This window comes from Scyliorhinus canicula, chromosome 11 (assembly GCF_902713615.1).
Source record: "Scyliorhinus canicula chromosome 11, sScyCan1.1, whole genome shotgun sequence".
NCBI lineage: Eukaryota > Metazoa > Chordata > Chondrichthyes > Carcharhiniformes > Scyliorhinidae > Scyliorhinus > Scyliorhinus canicula.
The window spans coordinates 23,209,486-23,230,638 of NC_052156.1; the positions used below are offsets into that span (position 1 = coordinate 23,209,486).

Sequence of the window (21,153 nt, forward strand, 5' to 3'; positions counted from 1 at the left end):
TTTCACTGGTCCATGCATAGGAACCTCTATGCCCCAAATCATTACTACATAAAATTACTGAACACAACATCCTGATTCAGCAACATTTATTAAGTCATGAAATAAAAAAGAATTGTGATATGTGGCTGTATACAGAATAATTCAATGTTATTTATGCTTTTTTGGCTTCTTGACACATTCGGTTTGCTTTTTCTCCTCATTCTGTACCTCTGACTGCCAATTCAGTGGGTGGTTACGGTACATTGGCCACGGTGGGAGTGTTAGCTGAAAAATGTAATATCAGATTAGAGTTAAAAAAACAAGCTACTGTTGCAAGTATTAAAATTTCAACCAGAACTGATACAGTAACTAACACATAGATGTCTAAAATTATCATTTTAACTTGCTTCCAACTAGTCTGAACAGTGGCAGATGAAAGCACAAATGATTACCGTCAGAAGATTTACACATATTCGAAAACCTTTAAAAATCAACATTTTTAGCAATGTGGAGGGGGCAGTAACTAAGCAATGTGGAGGAGGCAGTAACTAAATAGAAAAAAAGAAAACATCCAATCCCTCGCAGCAGTGTGTATCATCTACAAATGCTCTGTAGGAACTCACCAAAGTTCCTTAGGCAGCACCTTCCGAACCCAAACCGACAACCAGTAGCATCTGGAAAAACGAGCAGCAGATACCTAGGAACAGCACCACCACCAACAGCACTTGGTTCCCCTCCAAGTCACTTACTATCTTGACTTGGAAATATATTGCCATGCCTTCACTGTGGCAGGGTCAAATCCTGGAATTTGCTTACAAGCACTATGGGTATACTCTCACCTCAAGGACTGCAGCAGTTCAGAAGGAAACTCAATACCACCTTCTCAACAGCAGCTAGGGATGGGCAATAATGCTGGCCTAGCCAGCAACACCCACATCCCTAAATTATTATTATTTTTTTTTTAAAAAAGGGAAATGGGAAAGGAAAAAAAAAATCAGATGGAATTAATGTTCTGAGATATACCCAATATGGAGGGAGAAAATGGAGAGAAGAGAATGCATGTAGGCTGGCTACATTCACGTACATATAAAGGGAGAGTAATGGCTAGATCTAAGTAAGCATAAGTGATAACTAGCAATGCTAAGAAGGATTTAGAGTTCAGCTTCACAAGAATTTAAAAATAGCTCTTCATCTGGGTAAGGACACTGAAAAACTAAAGGGATATTGTAATTTTATAGACTATAAAAGTTAGAATGTCATGGTGAATTTATACCGAACCATAGGTAATCCCCAGTTGGTGTACTGTGTTCAGTTCTGCATTCCACACTACAGAATGTCGAGGCAATAAAGATGGTACAGTGCAGATTCACTCGCATGTTGCCTGGCATGAAGAAATATAAAGATGTGGGGGGGGGGGGGGGGGAAAGTTTTATTGAAACAAAGAGGGAGGGCACTTTGATAAAGCTGTTTAAAATTAGGAAAGGATTTTCGTTAGTGTTTGGACGGCCTCGAACCAGAGGGAACTTGGGAAATGCACCACTGGAGTTAATAACTGAAGCAGGGACCAGGACTATTTAAGAATACGTTTGAAACGTGAATGGAAAAAGGAAGAGAGAGATATAGAAACAGGATGGGCAAATAAGTATCAATCTGAACTGGCCAATCCAAATAGCCTGTTTGTCTTGTCATTTCTAAATAACTTAGTTTTCTTCCCCTTTTTCCTGAAGCTCGGGTATTATTTAGGGCTATACCTTTTAAGTTAACTCCCTCCAGCCATCAAATCTGAGATAATTTAGCCTATATGAATAAATTACACATTGCTTACTGGTGGCAATCTCGCAGCTTAAAAATTATTTTTAAAATGTACATTCAGAAAATTTTAAAAGCAGAGTTGCAAAAGTGCCCAATTTATCAACTACCTGCAAATATATAATCCAAGATTTACTCATCAGTACTCAAAAAAATTCAGATAATTGTACTGAAGGTTTTTCAAAACAATACGTTGAAACTAAACAGCGAAGCCAGATAAATTAGCATTTTTATTGGGTATATTGAACGGAATACCAAAATTCAGTTTTGCTTTGATATAAATTAACGTTAATATACAATAATTACTAATTACAATAATCAATTGAAGATCATTTCTGTAACTTACCAAGCATGAAATGACAAAACCAGCCAGAACAATGTAAACAGTCCATCCAAACTGCTCGACCATGTAACCATAAATGAAGCCAATAATCTATCAAAGAAAATAAATACTGTAATTTCAAATTAAAGATCAAATTGTCTTCAATTTTTAAAAAAAACCATACTTACAGCAGATGCAATAATTACGCGTTGAAAAGTTTGCTCTGCTAATTGTTGTCCCTTGTAGTCCTACAAATAAAAAATGTAGATTAAACAAATTATTTAACAAGCTGTATTATGCACTCCAACAAATGTCTCAGTAAGATGCATATTTTGGGTTTTTTAAAGCCCAACAGGTTTATTTGGAATCTCGAACTTTCAGAGCACTGAAACTTTTTAATATCAATAGAACAGTAGGGAAAGGGAAGGGGAAACTATCAGATGGGATCCCCATGAAGGGAGCCCCAACCCAATCCCCGGCTCAAACTTTTTTTGGTCTAAGAAGACCGCACACAACTGCAGAGGTTATATTTTGTTTTCTGACTTAAGATTAGTTTAAAAGGTCATTTTAACTCATTTTTAAAATGTGCATAATCGTCCACTATAATATGACAATATATTATGTTTAATTTAACATTAAATAGGGCAATACGATGATGCAGTGGTTAGCACTGCTGCCTCATGGTGCTAAGGACCCGGATTCAATCCCGCCCCTGGAGTTTGCACATTCTCTTGCACATTGGGTACTTCAAATTTTCAAAACAAATGTACGGTTAAATAAAACTTGTGCAGTCAGATTTACACGACTGTCATTATGCAAATTTTCTATTATCAGCACTTTTTATAATAAGTCTCACCACATTAACAAAAGCAAAACTGCTTATTCTCAGCAAAACTCAAGCAAAACGACCAAACAATTTATTCTATCTGAGACAGAGGTACAACAAGGCCCAAATCTGGGATGTTAAAAACAGCTAAATTATCTATCAAATTTCTCCAAGGAATGTATTAAACCCAAAAGTGTGCCAGGTTTTATTTAAACACATCAAAAATGCTAATGCGAGACAGTCCCATGATTGAGCAAGCATTTACGAGATGACATTGAACAGATTGGTAATAAGGTTACTAATTTATGCCGTGTCCTACACTGTGTGCTTGGTCTGTGGTGCACAAATGTTTCATTTTTTGATTTGATCCGTTTATGCCACTATATTGCATCAATAGATGACCACACCATAAGCATTTGAAACAAGTCAGCATCATAAACTAACTCGAGTGGATGCAGTTAGGCAATGCAATTAATGATGCCACTCAATACATAACAAATCTCTCTGACAAACAAATCTCTTTGACAGCAAGGAGTTTGTTCTTGCACATGGTTTCAAATGGGAACAGGTACTTGCTGAGTTCAAACTTCTCTACTCCCAGCTTTCCGGCCCCAAACCAACATCCACTGAAGATGATTACTCATTGAAAGTATGCCTAGCTGATCTAGCACATGCATGTTGTTGGATTCTGAATTACCGGTCTGATTTTCGCATGCAACGCAAACGTTGTACAATGTTGCAAAGCCTTTTTAAAAATAAATTTAGAGTACCCAATTAATTTTTTCCAATTAAGGGGCAATTTAGTGTGACCAATCCACCTAGTCTGCACATCTTTGGGTTGTGGGGACAAAACCCACGCAAACACGGGGAGAATGTGCAAACTCCACACGGACAGTGACCCAGAGCTGGGATCAAACCTGGGACCTCAGAACCGTGAGGCAGCCCGGCTAACCCACCGTGCCACCTTCACTGCAGCGTGCGAAGCCTTAAGACCAATCCGGAAATACACATCAGTAAACCTGACAAAGGGTTGGGAATAGTCATCCTTAACAAGCATTACTATACCGACAAAAACGTGCTTGTTAGGTGAATAGGACATTCTGAATTATCCCTCGTGTACCCGAATAGGCTCCAGAATGTGGCAACTATGGGATTTTCACAGTAACTTCATTGTAGTATTGTAAGCCTATTTGTGACAATAATAAAGATTATTTTTAAAATGCACGCTATTCTTGACCAACCCACTTTATTCTATCATAACAATCACCTTAATGGGAAGAAAAGTTCTATTTTTCAGATGTTTGATTTTAGAATTATGGTATTTGCAGATCCTAAACTTTTCACCCAAGGCTCATCTTGCAGTAATAATTAATTAAATCTAACACCTCAACAATCACACTACAGTGAATGTAGATGCAATGTATACATTGAATGAGAAGGTATTTAAATCATTTAAGTTTTACAGGACTTTCAAAGATCATTTTTCTTGAACTTGATGTTTAGTTTTAAAGTCTATCTTCTAGTAATTCAAATTTGCAAGTTTTATTGGCGATAATTACAGCAACTTTCTTCCTGCAAATTCTCATCTCTGCACCTAACAGAAAAGATACAGACAAGCTTTCTGTTTTTCTGACTTCAGATTCCTTTTTGATGTAAGCCAAAAGGTAACTTCTGCAGGGCTGCTGGGATTAGTGATACATTAGTGGGGGTTGGGGGGGCAGTTTAGCTCACTTGGCAAGACAGCTAGTTTGTGATGCAGAGCAAGTCCAGCAGAGTCAGTTCAATTCCCATCCCAGCTGAGTTTATTCATGAGGGCCTACCATCTCAACCTTGCTCTTCGTCCAAGGTGTAACGATCCTCAGGTTAAATCACAACCAGTCAGCTCGCCCCTCAAAAGGGGAAAGCAGCCGATGGCCATCCGGAACTATGGAGACATTTATTTATGCAGTACAGAAACACCATTCAGCCCAACTGATTTGAGCCAGTATTACTGTCTGGTGCCCACCCTACATAATCTCACTATTTGTTTGTCAAGTTCCTTTCTCATTCGTCACCTTATCCAGCTTCCCTTTAAATGAAAGACGTACATTTATATACCATCTTTCACGGCTAGCAGACATTTCGAAACACCTTACAGCCAACTAAGTAGCTTTTTGAAGTGTAATCACTGTTGTTCAATGTAGAAAACACGGCCATCAATTTAGCACATCAACACAAACAACCCTCAAGATGATAATGACCTAAATAATCGGTTTTCTGATGCTAGTTGAGGTATAAATACTAGCCAGGACCCTGAGGTCCCTTGGTCGTCTTCAAAATAATGCCGTGAGAACCTTTACGCTTAATTGGGGGAGCAGATGGTATCTTGGTTCAATGTCGCATCTGAAAGACAGCATCTCCAACAATGTATAACTCCCTCAGTACCGCAGTCGAGTGCTAGCCATGATTTTTGTATTCAGGCAATGAATTAGGATTTGAACCCACAACCTACTGAGGCAAGGGCGAAAGTGCTGCCCACTTAGGAAGGTCGTTTCCCCAAAAGCGGAAGGTGGATAATGCAACTGAAAAGGTTAAGTTTGAACCCTCTCTCAATCGCCAAGGAAAAGGCTGTCAATCTCATCTTCCCACCAGGCTGTCGGTCAGTACTCGGCCTGGGCGGATTCAGCTGTTGGGCGAGGAGCCGCTCACTGTCCCCACTCCCGCTTACCATGTGGGTCGGGAACGACTTCGCGTAGGAAAGCATCTTCAGAGCCGCAAGATGCCGTCCCTTTCCAGCCTCCTGGTTCCTATCCAGCTTGCCTGCCGCGCCACTCTTCCAGAAGCTTCACCACCGCCGTCGCCTGAAGGATACGCAATCACTTTCCGTAGGACCCGTTCCTACCCGCCCTTAGCAACCAGCGGGCCTACCTCACGACTGCCGGCACAGGATCGCACCGCCAGAAGGTTTTAAAAACATCAATTATGATCATCAGCCTTTCCTCGCGGATCATAAATCCGAACGGATAGTTTATCGCGTGCCATGTGCTTGGTTTTGAAGGCTATAAGTGATTCAGGCAGTGAGTTGGACAGCCTCCCTGTTGTCTCCTCTTGTGTTGAGTTGGCAGTTGGATGTTAATTAAAGTTTCGAGGCTTTGCAGTGATGTAGGTAAAGAGTCTCAACACTACTTCTTGTTTAAAGTGTTTGCTGTTAGTATTCAACTTTATTAGTTTACAATTTCCTGCATGTTCGCTTTACAGTCACTAATTTTCACCAAGTTGATCTTTCCTCTCCCCTTTTCAAATGAATTGTAAACGTGTGCAGTGTCTCACCTTTTTGAAGATACTCAGTTTTATGTGTGATTGTGTGTTTTCCTCGCAAAATAACTAGAATTGAACATTATTTTGTTCCCTTTGTTATAAATCGATTTAAAATATCGGCTGTGTGAGGAAGCCAGTGAGTGCTGTGGCAGCAATCCTGTAACCCACCGAGAACTGACGTGGAAATTTGATTTGTCATAAAGAACGTGTAAATAAAATATGATCTTTCAACTTGCAAAAAGTTTTTAATTTTTCCAGTATTTTCTGCCGGATGGTGATGTCTCGCATGAGGGGACATAGCTTTAAATTGAGGGGAGATAGATATAGGACAGATGTCAGAGGTACGTTCTTTACTCAGAGATGAGTAAGCCGTGGAATGCCCAGCCTACAACAGTAGTGGACTCGCCAACACTAAGGGCATTCAAATGGTCATTGGATAGACATATCGACGATAAGGGAATAGTGTAGATGGGCTTTAGAGTGGTTTCACAGGTCGACGCAACATCGAGGGCCGAATGGCCTGTACTGGGCTGTAAGGTTCTATGTTCAAGTATCAAAGCTTGGAATTCTTTTGATTATAATAATAATCTATATTAGTGTCACAAGTAAGCTTACATTAATGATGCAATGAAGTTACTGTGAAAATCTTCTAGTCGCCACACTCCGGAGCCTGTTGGGTACATTGAGGGAGAATTTAGAATGTCCAATTGACCTAACAGCATGTCTTTCGGGCCTTGCGGAAGGAAACCGGAGGAAAAACCACACAGACACGGGAGGAACGTGCAGACTCTGCATAGACTCTGCACAGACAGTGACCCAGCTGGGAATCAAACCTGGGTCCTTGGCACTGTGAAGCAACAGTGCTAACCATTGTGCTGTGGCATATTATTTCCTATTAGGGGCTTTCCTATCAGTTGCAATTGGATCTTGGACACTTGACATACAGAGAGTACAAATTAGTGAGGGAGACAAAGAGCTGCAGCAACAAAGAGATGATGAATGAACACATAATAAGAAACCATGAATATTGGGAAAAAAATGCATACAGACACAATATGCCCTAGCTGGAAAAATAGCTTACCTCAGGCTGGTGGTGAAAGAAATTATTTTCATGCAATGGGAGCATTACTGAAAATTATCATTAAAGCAATTTTTGAGACTCGATAGGCCGAATGGCCTCCTTCTGCACTGTAGGATTCTATAGACCTATATCAATAAAAAAAAGTTCAAATTATATTTTCAAGCTGACGAAAACTTTCTCATGTTTTAGTCTGTAAATTTATTTCAGAATATTCTTGAGGGAAAATCAGCATGTAATTTCAAGGAAGGAAGGGCCAATAGAATCATAGAATCCCTGCAGTGCAGAAGAAGGCCTTTCGCCCCATCAGATCTGCACCAACCCTCTGATAGAGCTCTCTACCAAGGTCCACCCCCATATCCACCCCGCCCTATCCTCGTAACCTAACCTGCACATCCCTGGACACTTAGTGGCAATTTAGTATGGCCAACCCACCTAACTTCCACATCTTTGGACTGTTGCAGGAAACCAGAGCACCCAGAGGAAACCCACGTAAACACGGGGAGAACATGCAAACTCCACACAGACATTCACTCAAGGTCAGAATTGTCTTTCCAGGTGAGGGCAGCACGTGGCACAATGGTTAGAATTGCTGCCTACGGCGCTGAGGACCCGGGTTCAAATCAAGGCCCTGGGTCACTGTCCGTGTGGAGTTTGCACATTCTCCCCTTGTCCGCTTGGGTTTTGTCATAATATGCATCCATGTATATAATGGAGTGCAGACAGGCAGTGATTGACACACAGGATGACCAGTAAGCACACAGAACACAGCAGCCAATCACCAGACAGGACATGACCACTTTAAAGCCAGAGGGCACCAGTTTTCCCGCTCTCTCGGGATCCAGCCTCTGAGACAGTCAGAGCTCGTGAGCATAGCCAGTGCAAACACAATGTGGTAATCAGTAAGTCTGGTCAGACTAGCCTCAGGTCTCCAGTCAAGTCAGCATAGTGTCAACTCACAGTTGAACATGTAAAATAGTTAGATGTTAAATAAAATTGTGTTGCATCTCATCAAGTGTTGAAAGTCTGTCTCTCGCTACACTGCATCAAACGCAGTCCACATAGACCCAGCCTGCCCAACACATCATGGTACCAGGTATGGATGCTGAAAATTGACGGACCTACCTTGAGTGAATCAGCGTTGACCAGCAAACAGCCATCCGGTGACATGGACAACGTCCGCCCTCCTCCACAGCTCCGCATCGCCGGCAACCTCGGAGCAAATTGGAAGATCTTCAAACAGAAGTTTCAACTCTATCTCGAAGCCACCGACCTCGAGGCCGCATCGGACGCCAGGAAGATCACACTATTCCTCTCCACAGCCGGGGACCACGCCATCCACATCTACAACTCCCTTACATTTGCTGAAGGCGAAGACAAGACGAAACTTAAAACAGTCCTGCTGAAGTTCGACAACCACTGCGACATTGAGGTGAATGAGAGCTTTGAACGGTACGTTTTCCAGCAGAGGCTTCAGGGTAAGGATGAACCTTTTCAATCCTTTTTGACCCATCTCCGCATCCTCGCGCAGTCATGTAACTATGACTCGACAACTGATTCCATGATCCAGGATCAAATCGTTTTCGGGGTCCACTCCAATTCCCTTCGCCAGCAGCTCCTGAAAGTCAGCTCACCCTCACCATCGCCATCGAAACGTGCGTTCTCCACGAGCATGCTAAGAACCGGTACTCCCACATCAGGGCGGCAGAAACGGCAAAGCTAACCCCCCACAAGGCAGAACGGGTGCAGGCCATCACACAAATGCAGGGCCTGAGTCTTGATGAGAGTGGCCATTTTGCGCGCTTTTCCCGGGCTCCAGCACATGCACGCCACGACCGAGGGGATGGCGAGACCGATGACCAGCCTGCGCAGGTGCGTACGTCATTCGACCGCACTGCACATGCGCGTTGGCGCACGGAACGCGCTGACGTTGGCGTCATGACGTGTCCGAATTGTGGCTCCGCCCATTTAAAGCAGCAATGTCCAGCAAAATCGCGACGGTGTCTACAGTGTGGCAAGCTTGGCCACTACGCAGCCCTTTGCAGATCTGCTCCACTGCCCAGCATCCAGTGATCCCAGCCACGGCGCAGAAGCGTCCGTTCGATACAGCAGGCCGTGCCAGACTCCGACCCCGACAGCCCAACAGATCCTGATGCCGAGTGCCTCAAATCCCCATTCTGGGTGGGCATCATTACTAAGCATGCGCTGCCTTTCTCAAAGATGGTGAAACACCTCCCAATCCTAAGCATGGATCCTGGCGACGAGTGGTGTGCTGTCCTCACAGTTAACAAGGCTCGCATCCGTTTCAAGTTGGACACCGGCGCATCAGTTAACCTAATTTCGAAATCCGATCTCGACACCATCCGCGTCAGACCAAGCATTCTTCCACCGGCCTGCGAGCTCCTTGACTACAATGGCAATGCCATTGCTGCCAGTGGCTCATGCCAAATTGGAATTTCCAATAGGTCACTTAAAGCGACGCTGCAATTTGAGATCGTAGGACCTGACAGAGCATCCCTGCTCGGTACTCGGGCCTGCAAACTCATGAACCTGGTTCAGCGAGTCCACACCACGTCATCCTCACAGGCGACGGCCTCATCTGATGAAAACTTCCAGGCTCAAATTGATGACATCATAGCGCAGTACCATAGTGTGTTCGAAGGTATGGGCACACTCCCATACCGATACAAGATCCTGCTGAAACCAAACACCACCCCTGTGGTTCACGCACCACGTCGGGTGCCGGCACCCCTCAAGGATCGCCTCAAGCAGCAGTTGCAAGACCTCCAGTACCAGGGCGTCATATCAACGGTCACAGAACCTACGGACTGGGTTAGCTCCATGGTCTGCGTCAAGAAGCCGTCAGGGGTGCTTCGAATCTGGATCGACCCCAAAGATTTAAACTGCAACATCATGAGGGAACATTACCCGATACGAAAACGAGAAGGGTTAACCAGCGAGATGGCTCATGCCAAATTCTTTACGAAGCTGGACGCCTCCAAGGGGTTTTGGCATAGTTGCAAGCTATGCACATTCAATACCCCGTTCGGTCGCTACTGCTACAACCGAATGCATTTTGGCATCCTCTCTGCCTCAGAGGTATTTCACCGCATAATGGAACAAATGATGGAGGGCATCGAGGGGGTGCGAGTGTACGTCAACGATGTCATAATCTGGTCCACAACTGCTCAAGAACACATCTATCGCCTCAAACGGGTATTCCACAGGATCGACGAGCATGGCCTCCGACTCAACAGGGCCAAATGCTCATTCGGTCAATCATAAATTAAATTCCTTGGCGACCACATCTCGCAGCAAGGCGTGCAGCCAGATGCTGACAAGGTTTCAGCGATCAACGCCATGAAAACCCCAGAGGACAAGAAGGCGGTCCTCCGCTTTCTAGGGATGGTCAACTTCCTTGGGAAGTTCATTCCCAACATGGCGTCCCACACCACAGCCCTCCGCCATCTCGTCAGAAAGTCGATGGAATTCCAGTGACTGCCCGCTCATGAGAAAGAATGGCGTGAGCTGAGGGCAAAACTCACCAAAGCCCCGGTGCTGGCGTTTTTCGACCCCGCCAAGGAGTCAAAAATATCCACTGACGCGAGCCAGGACGGATTGGGGCGGTGCTCCTCCAACGGGATGACTCCTCCTTCTGGGCCCCAGTTGCGTATGCCTCCAGAGCCATGACGCCCACTGAGCAACGATACGCTCAGATTGAGAAGGAATGCCTGGGCCTCCTAACGGGAATCGACAAGTTCTACGACTATGCACATGGCCTCCCTAAATTCACGGTTGAGACGGACCACAGGCCATTGGTCCACATCATCCAAAAAGACCTCAATGTCATGACGCCAAGGCTACAACGAATCCTTCTCAAGCTACGCCGCTACAATTTTGAACTGGTCTACACCCCAGGCAAATAACTCATTGTTGCAGATGCCCTTTCCAGGTCTATCACCACACTGTGTGAGCAAACTGACATCGTATGTCAAATTGACGCGCAGGTGAAATTTTGTGCCTCCAACTTTCCGGCCTTTGATGAGAGGGTCATTCAAATTCGTGGGGAAATGGCCAGGGATCCTCTGCTTCAGCGGGTGAGGCAGCACCTCACGAATGGCTGGCAGAAGGGACAGTCCCCAGTTTTACAACGTCAAGGACGATCTGACAGTGGTAGACGGCATCTTCATGAAGCTTGACAGAATCTTGATCCCACAGAGCATGCGAGCTATGGTGCTCGGCCAAATCCATGAGGGTCACCTGGGAGTTGAGAAATGTCGACGCAGGGTTCGGGAGGCAGTCTACTGGCCGGGCATCAGCCAGGACGTTGCCAACACGGTCCTCAACTGCCCTACATGTCAATAATTTCAGCCAGCTCAACCTAAAGAAACTGCAGCAACATGAGATAGCGACCTCCCCATGGTCCAATGTCGGTGTCGACCTTTTCCACGCCAAGGGGCGTGACTATGTCCTCCTGGTCGACTATTCCAATTACCCCAAAGTGGTGAGACTGTCCGACCTCACGTCGGCAGCGGTGATTAAGGCATGCAAAGAAACATTTGCCAGACATGGGATACCACTCATGGTGATGAGTGACAACAGCCCCTGTTTTTACAGCCAGGAGTGGTCTGATTTTGGCCGGCTATACGACTTTCGTCACTTCACATCCAGCTCCCACTACCCTCAGTCAAACGGGAAGGCAGAAAAAGGGGTCCACATCGTCAAAAGATTACCATGTAAGGCTGCAGACTCAGGGTCCGATTTCAACCTGGCGCTGTTGGCATACAGAGCAACCCCGCTGTCCACTGGGTTGTCTCCAGCGCAGATGCTCACGAATTGCACTCTGCGAACAACTCTTCCAGCCATCCACATTCCAGACCTTGACAACTTCCCAGTCAAACAGAAGGTGCAGCAGTCTCGGGCCCAACAGAAATCAGCATACGACGCTCATGCCACGGATCTCCCCGAGCTGGTCCCAACTGATTGAGTTTGTGTACAGCTGCCTCACGGCGGCTGGTCCGCCACAGCTGTGGTGGTCAAGCAAGTGGCCCCAAGATCATTCCTCGTTCGAATGGCTGATGGCTCTTTCCTACGACGCAACAGGCGGGCGCTGCGCAGACTTCCACGCCCGCCACCCAGCCGTGATGTCCCACCTCACACACTGCTTCCTCTGGACGCGCCCTGCCACGAGGCCACCGATCTACCAGCAATCCTGCCGACCTCTGCGACCACCGCATTGGCGGAAGTCCCGCCTATCCAAGTGCAGGCAGTCCCTGCTCCACCCTTGAGGCAGTCAACCAGAATTTGTCACCTGCCACAGAGACTAAACTTATAGACTGAATGTTTGCACAACTTTGTTAGCTCATCATTTTGACCTCTGTAAATATCGTTTTTTTTACCATTTCGCCTGCCCTATATCTGCACTAGCGACACCTTCTTATGTATATAAGTCCATTTTAGCATATTCTGTATATAGTCACGTACATATACACATCTTCACACACATGCACCTTAATATTTATTATCTGAATACAAACTTCAAAAAGAAGGGGGAGATGTCATAATATACATCCATGTATATAATGAAGTGCAGACAGGCAGTGATTGGGCAGCACGGTAGCTTCACAGCTCCAGGGTCCCAGGTTCAATTTCGGCTTGGGTCACTCTGTGCGGAGTCTGCACATCCTCCCCATGTGTGCGTGTTTCCTCCGGGTGCTCCGGTTTCCTCCCACAGTCCAAAGATGTGCAGGCTAGGTGGATTGGCCATGATAAATTGCCCTTAGTGTCCAAAATTGCCCTTCGTGTTAGGTGGGGTTACTGGGTTATGGGGATAGGGTGGAGGTGTTGACCTTGGGTAGGGTGCTCTTTCCAAAAGCCGGTGCAGACTCGATGGGCCGAATGGCCTCCTTCTGCACTGTAAATTCTACGATAAGCTATGATTGACACACAGGATGACCAGTAAGCACACAGAACACAGCAGCCAATCACCATACAGCTCACGACCACTATAAAGCCACAGGGCACCAGTTTTCCCGCTCTCTCAGGATCCAGCCTCTGAGACAGTCAGAGTTCGTGAGCATAGCCAGTGCAAACACCATGTGGTAGTCAGTAAGTCTGGTCAGGCTAGCCTCAGGTCTCCAGTCAAGTCAGCATAGTGTCAACCCACAGTTGAACATGTAAAGTAGTTAGATGGTAAATAAAATTGTGTTGCATCTCATCAAGTGTTGGAAGTCTGACTCTCCCTACACTGCATCAAACGCAGTCCACATAGACCCAGCCTGACCAACACATCAGGTTTCACCCCCACAACCCAAAGATGTGCAGGTTAGGTGGATTGGCCACGCTAAATTGCCCCTTAATTGGAAAAAAATAATTGGGTACTCTTAAAAAAAATTTTAAAAAAGAATTGTACCCAGTCCCTAGCGCTGTGAGGCAGTAGTGCTAATTCCCTTTCCCTAAAGGACATTAGTGAGCCAGGTGGGTTTTTACAACAATTGACAATGGTTTCATAATTATCATTAGACTTTTAAGTGCAGAATTTTATTCAATTCAAATTTCATCAGCTGCCCTGGTGGGATTCAAACCCCAAAACATACATTTCATAGATTTCATAGAATTTACAGTGCAGAAGGAGGCCATTCGGCCCATCAGGTCTGCACCGGCCCTTGGAAAGAGCATCCTGCCCAAGCCCACACCTCCACGTTATTCCCATAACCCAGTAACCCCACCCCACCTTTTGGACACTAAGGGCAATTTAGCATGGCCGATCTACCTAACCTGCACATCTTTGGACATTACCTTGGGCCTTTGAATTGCTAGTGCATTGACTATACCACTATACCGCCACCTCCTCAAATAAAAGCGAGAAGGGTTGCATCTGGGCTAGATCAAAACCAATGTCCTCAGGGGGCTTGTGTTTGCAGGTGCTGCCAGGGAGGGTTTAAACTGGAATGATAGGTGTGGGGGAAGTGGAATCTGAGCAGGGAGACAGAGGAGTGAGAAACATGGATAGAAACAAAGATAGAAATGTAGCAAGTAAAAGTGGAAGACAGAAAAAAACCAGGGTGAAAAATAAATGGGGCCAGAATGCTAAATAAAGTTAAGCTGACTAACAAGGTTAAACAGAAAAGTCTAACGACTTTGTGACCTAATGCACCAAACATTTGCAATAAGGTAGATGAATTAACAGCACAAATAGATATAAACGGTTATGATATAGTTGCCATTACAGAGACATAGCTGCAGCATTACCAAAGATGGGAACTGAATATTCAGGGGTATTCATTATTTTGCAAGGACAGACAAAAAGAGAAAGGAGGGTGAGGTAGCTTTGTAAGCAAAAGAGGAAATCAATGCAATAGTCAGGAAGGATATTGGCTCAGAAAATTATGATGTGGAATCTGTGTGGGTGGAGATAAGAAAAACCAAGGGCAAAAAATGTTGGGGTTTATTCATAAACCCTCAAACAGTAGTGGAGATATTAGGGACGGTATTGTCAAGAAATCAAAGATGCTTTCAATAAGGGTATAACTGTAATCATAGGTGACTTTAATTTACACATAGATTGGACAGACCAAACTAGTAATGGTATAGTGGAGGAGGAGTTCCTGGAGTGTGTCCGTGATGGTTTTTTAGACCAATGTGAGGAACTACCCTGAGAACAGACAGACAGGAAACAGAGAGGGAATAAATGGGTCTTTTTCTGACTGGCAGGCAATGACTAGTGGGGTACTACAGGGATCAATGCTTGGGCCGAAACTGTTCCAGGATGTATATAATTGACTGGATGAGGACCCAGGTTCGATCCCATCCCCAAGCTACTGTCCGTGTGGAGTTTGCACATTCTCCCCGTGTCTGCGTGGGTCTCAACCCAAAAAGGTGTGCAGGGTAGAAAGTGGCATTTTAAATTTTTTAAAATGTATTTAAAAAAAATAAATTTAGATTACCCAATTCATTTTTTTCCCATTAAGGGGCAATTTAGCGTGGCCAATCCACCTACACTGCACATCTTTGTGTTGTGGGGGAGAAACCCACTCAAACACGGGGAGAATGTGCAAACTCCACATGGACAGTGACCCAGAGCCAGGATCGAACTTGGGACCTCGGCGCCGTGAGCCAGCTGTGCTAACCACTGCGCCACCGTGCTACGATAAAAATTAATTAATTAATGACCTGGATGAGGAAACCAAACTTAACATTTCCAGATTTACTGATGGCACAAAACTGGGCAGTATTTTGATTTGTGAGGAGGATGCAAGGTGGTTTCAAGGTGATTTAGACAAGTTGAGTGAGTGGGAAACAAATGGCAGATGCAGGACAATGTGACTAAGTGTGACATTATACATTTTGCTGTGAAAAAGCAGAAAGAAGGAGTATTATTTAAGTGGTGATTTGTTGGTAAATATGGATGTACAAAGGAATCTGTGTCCTTCAACAAGGGATGTCCTACTGCAGTTGTACTGGGCCTTGGTGAGACCATACCTGGAGTATTGTGCGCAGTTTTGGTCTCTCTACTTAAGAAAGGATATACGTGCCATAGAGGGAGTGCAGCGGACATTCACTAGGCTGATACCAGAGTTGACAGGTCTATCCTATGAAAATAGATTGGTTCGACTGGGCCTGTATTCACTAGAGTTTAGAAGGATGAGAGGAGATCTGTTTGAAACATAAAATTCTAACAAGGTTAAATAGACCGGATGCAGGGAGGATGTTTTCCCTGGTTGTTGAATCCAGAACCAGTGGGGGATAGTCTCAGGATACAGGATAGACCATTTAGAACTTAGATGAGGAAACATTCCTTCATTCAAAGGGTAGTGAACCTATGGAATTCTCTACCACAGAAGGCTGAGGAGACCAAGTCATTGAATGCATTCAAGAAAGAGGTAGATCGTTTTTGACATTTTAATGACATTGAGGTGGTATGGGGAGAAAGAGGGGATATGGCATTGAGACCGAGGAACAGATCGAGGGGCAGCACAGTAGCATAGTGGTTAGCATAATTGCTTCACAGCTCCAGGGTCCCAGGTTCGATTCCCGCCTTGGGTCATTATCTGTGCGGAGTCTGCACGTTCTCCCTGTGTGTGCGTGGGTTTCCTCCGGGAGCTCCGGTTTCCTCCCACAGTCCAAAGATGTGCAGGTTAGATGGATTGGCCATGCTAAATTGCCCTTAGAGTCCAAAATTGCCCTTAGTGTTGGGTGGGATTACTAGGTTATGGGGATAGGGTGGAGGTGTGTGCTTGGGTAGGGTGCTCTTTCCAAGGCACAGTGCAGACTCGATGGGCCGAATGGCCTCCCTCTGCACTGTAAATTCTATGATGATCAGTCTTGAACGAACACATTGCACAAATAGCAATGAGATAAGTGGCCAAACAATACACTTTCTAATGATACACAAGCAGAATGTTGCGGATGCTGTAAATCTGAAATATGACAAAAAATATTGTATATGCCCTGAAGGTTAACCAGGGGAGAAAGATACAAAGTTAAATTTTCACATCCATGACCTTTTCTGAGAGATTTTTAAAATGTTGGATCCCTGTTCATTATCAAACAATGCCATGAACCCTTCCCTAATACCACTGATCGCCATGTGTTCAAGTCTGTGGAGAAGGGCTTGATTCCTGGTTTCCTGACTGAGGTGAGCGTGCTACCACTGAGCCACGCTGACACCTATTTAGGTAAACAGAGTAACCAGTCTGATTGCAGCACGGTCACAAGACCAACCTTTCAAGACAAATACTGTGAATATTGGAAATCTGAAATTAAACACGAAAACACAGCAAGTATTCAGTAAGTCTGGCAGCAACTGTAAAGAGATAAAAAGAGAACGAACATCACAGATCTGAAACAATAACTCTGATTTTCTCTTTCCACAGATGCTCCATACCTACTGAATATTTTCACCAATCTTTCAGTGATGTCAAAACTTCAAAGTGTCCCACACTGCAAGTCTCCAGGACATCCATTGCAGTTCTTCCAGACCCGCCATACATAGTACTTTAGGATTTTTACAGGTATTTTGAGGATTGAATATCATGGCTCACCCATTTTTCTGTGTTAATCAGTGACTTGTGCATTTTTTATATATTTCTTCAGCTTATTATTGTCACATTGACATAGCTTTGTACCCAATTTCTATGTCTTTTGGCAGTTGTAAAGCCAAGATGCACTGCAGTGTTGTAGGATGGGTGCACCAGGTTGTTCCTTGGTGTTTCCCAGAACAATGAGGGAGAAAAAACCTTATGAGGTTTGCTGGATTGGCATATGGGGTCCTTGGTTTATATAACTGATGTAATTGGACCTGGTATTTGACTTTCGCATACTTCGCTCTTCCATTCACGTGAAACCAGACAAAGACATTTGGATTTTAAAAAATAGTCCTTTATTACAAGCCATAGCAAGGACTATTGGCCTTCCAATTGGGACCGCCAGAGAGCATAGATTCAAGGATAGTACAGACAGTTATACTCTGAGATTCAATTAGAAGAAATTAGCATATACTAATCATTTGTTACGAGTTATCTATGTCCAATCATGACTATCAATTAAGGTTATGTCATGCATTGCATATAAGAATAATTAACCAATCACATTAAAGGTCCACATGCTTAATTAAATCATCCAATCATTACAAAGGCACCTATTTTGTCTTGCAATTCGTGACATCAGTGATCCAATATCTGGGGTATAGGTATCAATCACCTTCTTCGCTGCTTGTTAATGGCAGACAGCCTGCAGCCATAATAAATGGTATACTGACCCACATTGTAGAATAGATCTTCAGTTTTAACACATGCAGAGTTTATGCTTGTAAGCTGGCCTCTCACTGACAAAATGTGTCCTTGTTACAATTGGCAGTTTGTTTCCCACAGTCAGAACTGAAGATTTTAACTTCTCCAGCTAGTAAATAATGGAACTAGAGTTTTTAAACTGGTTGTGGTGTAATATCTAAAGATGGCCAAATTGCCCTCTTCGTGTAGTTTGGTCAAATCGGGATAGGCTTTGAGAGGTTTCCATATTGCATTGACAGTTCGAGTAGTACTGTCCTAACGATTGCACATGGGCTGCTTTTATGTTTTGGCAGCACTAAAAATTGATCTTGGCAGCTTGGCAATAGTGCCTAACATTGGGATCCTGAGATTTTGTCATACAGAGAGGCAAGATTTTTGAGACATTGGTACAGATCAATATTCTTTACTTGAGTACTTTAATCTCTCCCCTATTTCATTCTTCTTTTCCATCCTATAATTTTTTTTTCTCTCACTTTGCTGTAGATCTTCTTTGGAGCACTCCCTCTCTGCAATTTTTAAAATTCATTCAAGGGATAGGAGTGTTACTGGAAACGTTAGCATTTGTTCCCATCCTGAATTGTCCTTGGAAAAGTGGTGGGAAGCCTCGTTCTTTAACTGTTGCAGACCATGTAATATAGATATACCCACTTGCTGTTAGGAAGGGAATTCCAGATGTTTGACCCAGTGACAATGAAGAAACAGAAAAATTCTAAGCCACGTTGGTGTATAGCTAAACTCACATGTTCCCGTGGTAGTGTTCCCATATATCTACTCCCCTTGCCCTCCTAGGTGATGTAGCTTGCAGGTTTGGAAGGTGCTGTCAAAGCAACCTTGGTGATTTATTGTAATGCATCTGTAATACGTTCACGGAGGCAGAAGTCCCTTCGCCAGAATTCCTTTTATTTACAAAACAAACAGCTGAACAACCAGGTGCATTCAGCTTGCTGGGATCTACACTGGGATCTGACACTCCATATTATACAGAGAAAGGGGCTCCCTGATTGGGCCACTAATCAGGGAACTCATATTCTAATTGGCCAATCTCAAAGGCCTGGCCTAGGTCATTACACCCCCCCCCCCCCCCCCCCCCCAAAGTCCGAGGAGCCCCCGTGGTCCTCGTGACTCATTGGTCTCCTGCTTCGTTTATCCACCGGGTCTGGATCATCCACTTCGGCCTCCAACGTAGGGGTATAACGGCTAGGCGTCCGTGTTTTCCGATGTGAGACCGCCGGTTCACCCCTTTCCTCCGGCGGCAGGGGACAGCTGCGGCATCATCCATGGGGCGCGATTCTCCGCTCCCCACGCCGGGTGGGAGAATCACTGGAGGGCTGGGGGAATCACGACACGCCGCCCTGGCACCCCCCGCGATTCTCCCACCCCCTCCAAAACGGCTATGTTCTGCGCAGTGGTTGGGGCCGCTGCACTGCATTTGGAGATGCAGCAGCATCCACAGCCACAACCCGCAGTGGATGCAGGGCCAGCTGCAGCAGCAGAGGGAAGGGCCGAGGAGTTGCCAGTCGTCGAGCAGCATGGGGGGGAGGAGGAAAGGGTGAGGGTGCAGCCACGGCGCCAGAGGCGACGACCAAGGCCGAGGTGCCCGGATCTCTTTCCTAAAAATGACGGACATCACCTGCAGGAGGAGACTCCGGCTGAGTAGGCGGACAGTGATACATATGTCACCTCGTGGCGCACCTCGCCCCACGTGGAACGGGGGGAGGACACGCGATCCCGGTTGCCATCAAGGTGACGGTCGCTCTTAACGTCTATCCGACCGGCTCCTTCCAGTCTCCGAGCGGGGACCTCTCCGGGATCTCCCAGTCATCGGTGCACAGGTGTATCCTGGATGTGACCGACGCCCTCTATGCCATCGCCGATCGCTACATCACCTTTCCCGAGGACCGAGCAACTCAAGACTCACGAGCTCGTGGATTTGCCAGCGTGGCCGGGATACCAATGGTGCAGAGGGCAATCGATTGCGTTCACGTCCCCATGCGCCCGCCTGCAGGGGACAGGGACGTGTTCACAAACAGGAGGGCGACATACTCCATGAATATCCAGGTAGTATGCGACCCCCACATGAGGATCATGAACGTCTGTGCAAGGTTCCCAGGGAGTGTGCATGACTCCTACATACTGGCGCAGTCGTTCATCCCTGCCATGTTTGAGGGACGTCCCCCCCGGCAGAGGGGCTGGTTGCTAGGCGACAGGGGTTATCCGCTGAGGTCTTGGCTGATGACGCCTATACGGAGGCCTCAGACCAATGCGGAAACCCGATACAACGATGCCCATGCAGCAACCAGGGGTGTGGTGGAGCGCTGCCTTGGCCTCCTGAAGATGAGATTCAGGTGCCTAGACCGCTCCGGAGGGGCCCTGCAGTACCAACCCGATAGGGTCGCTCGCATTGTTGTGGTCTGCTGTGCGCTGCACAACATCGCGATGCAGAGGGGAGATGACCTGCTGCAGGAGGCGGAGGGAGAAGCAAGTGGCAGTGGTGCCAGCAGAGGAGGAGGAGGAGGCTGGCGGAGTGGCGGGCGCAGCACACAGACACGACCCTGGTGCTGGTGATGTCCAAGAGGCAGCATGACGGACCAGGCGAGGACGGCGGGCACGCGACGCCTTGGTGGCAGCACGGTTCACGTGTCGTATGCGACGTCCCCGCTGAACACCAAACCACCACCTGCATCGCTAGTCGTGCAGAGGGTCAACACATAACTGCCACCACCACAAACCCCCCCCAACCCCTTCTCAGTGTACACTGCTCCACTTCAACATCACCCTTACCACTGGGTCCAGACGGTATGGCACAACATTGATGGCTGTGTCAGCGGGTGTGATCAGTGCCATGTGGAATGATGACCGGCCGCTCTGCAAAGAGCTGTGAGCTCAGAATCGTTAGAGAGAGTCTGACCCATGGCAATAGCTGAACCATCCACCTTGGTGGCCGCTGAGATCGTCACGGACACTCCATCACGTGCCCGCATGGGCTAGCTGTGGGAGGGGGTGGGGGGGAAGGGACTGCACACCCGGCACCGAAGTTTCATCGCTCGTCAAC

The 21,153-nt window shown here is 45.9% G+C and overlaps 2 protein-coding genes across 2 annotated transcripts in view; one reads left to right on the forward strand and one right to left on the reverse strand.

Moving 5' to 3' along the window:
- Positions 1-69: 69 nt before the first annotated feature.
- spcs1 (signal peptidase complex subunit 1) lies at positions 70-5,847 on the reverse strand. The gene is made up of 4 exons (XM_038812564.1): positions 5,644-5,847; positions 2,299-2,358; positions 2,135-2,221; positions 70-264 (listed from the first exon to the last, which is right to left on the reverse strand). Exons 1-4 carry the CDS (start codon positions 5,677-5,679, stop codon positions 148-150), a joined length of 300 nt encoding a protein of 99 aa, XP_038668492.1. The 5' UTR covers positions 5,680-5,847; the 3' UTR covers positions 70-147.
- An 11,339-nt stretch (positions 5,848-17,186) lies between these two features.
- glt8d1 (glycosyltransferase 8 domain containing 1) overlaps positions 17,187-21,153 on the forward strand; it is a 48,635-nt gene continuing 44,668 nt past the window's right edge. The window contains exon 1 of the mRNA XM_038812562.1: positions 17,187-17,324. The gene's annotated coding sequence lies outside the window, so the exon portion shown is untranslated. The remainder of the gene's footprint in view (positions 17,325-21,153) is intronic.